The 1262-nt window shown below is 29.7% G+C and overlaps 1 protein-coding gene across 2 annotated transcripts; it reads right to left on the bottom strand.

Annotated features, from left to right (window-relative positions):
* Positions 1-574: 574 nt before the first annotated feature.
* Positions 575-1097, bottom strand: LOC124419125 (cytosolic carboxypeptidase Nna1-like). 2 transcript variants are annotated; one of them, XM_046947534.1, is made up of 2 exons: positions 916-1097; positions 575-761 (listed from the first exon to the last, which is right to left on the bottom strand). In XM_046947534.1, exons 1-2 carry the CDS (start codon positions 1011-1013, stop codon positions 590-592), a joined length of 270 nt encoding a protein of 89 aa, XP_046803490.1. In that variant the 5' UTR covers positions 1014-1097; the 3' UTR covers positions 575-589. The 2 variants fall into 2 exon arrangements, with proteins under 2 accessions (XP_046803490.1, XP_046803491.1); XM_046947535.1 differs by having other exon boundaries at positions 575-758; positions 916-1096.
* Positions 1098-1262: the final 165 nt, after the last annotated feature.

The raw sequence follows: 1262 nt of genomic DNA, 5'->3' as shown, positions 1-1262 counted from the left end.
AGACTAGACTATAGACTAGACTATAGACTAGACTATAGACTAGACTATAGACTAGACTATAGACTAGACTATAGACTAGACTATAGACAAGACTATAGACTAGAATATTTACTAGACTATAGATTGGTTAAAAGAGAAAAAAGAGAGTTACACAGCTAATAGACTTACAAGCAAATAAAATCGGTTACCTTTGATCGTTTTTTAGTTATTTTGAATATCTATAAAGTTTCTATATAATTGTTCTAATATTCTTTTAAAATCTTTTTTTTCAGATCTATTTGAATTATAAAAGGTAAGTCTTCGAATCATTAAATATTTACAAAAGGAGAGGAGTGGTAGAGTATTCCGATGTTAGAGACTATAAATGAAACTGAAAACTGAGTTTCTAAACATCGGACCATAAAACCTTTTTAAAATACAATATGTTTTTTAAAATTTAGCAAACGGTTCTTGGGTAACCTAGCTGTATTAATCCTATTTTGACCAAACCTAAAATCTTTGCAATCATTTGTGCTGACAATGAAGAATTATTTACTCGTTAACATAACTCTTAAACATGTACATTGAAGCTAGTCGCCTAACGTCCGTACTATGTTTGAAAATGTTTAAATATTTTAAAATTTGACCAACTCACCTGTAAATCACTATAAGTATAAGGATAACTGTGTGCAAAAAATACTGTATCATTATCATGTTCAAATTCAATATTAAAGGTCAAGGTATAAGAGGAATTATCCTCATCATCTTCACTAGGCTGGCTGCTAGAAAAAAAGTTAAAAGAAAATGAGAAGAAAAAGTGAAAAAAGATAAGAAATATTATAATAAAATATCCTTTGTGGATAACAGCAGATTATATAAATTACATTTGGATTATCACTTATAAAAAATATTGATTTACTTCTTTTTAAAACTTACTCATCATCGTTACGGTAATAGCAAATGTTATTGCCACAACGTGTCCAACCAATATTTTTTGTTTTGGCATTTGTCGTGGAATACATAACGGGACGCATACCCTCATTATATAAACTGTCCGATTTGATTAAGTTGACAATGGAAAATCTGAGAATGAAATTAATAGAGATGTTTGATTTTAGTTTGTTTCTAGTTCAGTTCTAGTTCAGTTGTAGTTCATTTCTAGTTCAGTTCTAGTACAGTTCTAGTGCAGTTCTAGTTCAGTTCTAGTTCAGTTCTGGTTCAGTTCTAGTTCAGTTCTAGTTCAGTTCTAGTTCAGTTCTAGTTCAGTTCTAGTTCAGTTCTAG

Source organism: Lucilia cuprina, chromosome 3 (assembly GCF_022045245.1).
Source record: "Lucilia cuprina isolate Lc7/37 chromosome 3, ASM2204524v1, whole genome shotgun sequence".
NCBI classification, from domain to species: Eukaryota; Metazoa; Arthropoda; class Insecta; order Diptera; family Calliphoridae; genus Lucilia; species Lucilia cuprina.
Note: the sequence above shows the minus strand (reverse complement) of the source record. Positions and strands in the feature narration are given on the sequence as shown.

Excerpts from the sequence above, each read along its gene's own strand:
- LOC124419125 (XM_046947534.1), bottom strand. The coding sequence starts at position 1,013 with ATGCGTCCCGTTATGTATTCCACGACAAATGCCAAAACAAAAAATATT. Across the intron at positions 762-915 it reads TATTACCGTAACGATGATGA|CAGCCAGCCTAGTGAAGATG; the intron begins GTAAGTTTTAAA and ends CTTTTTTTCTAG.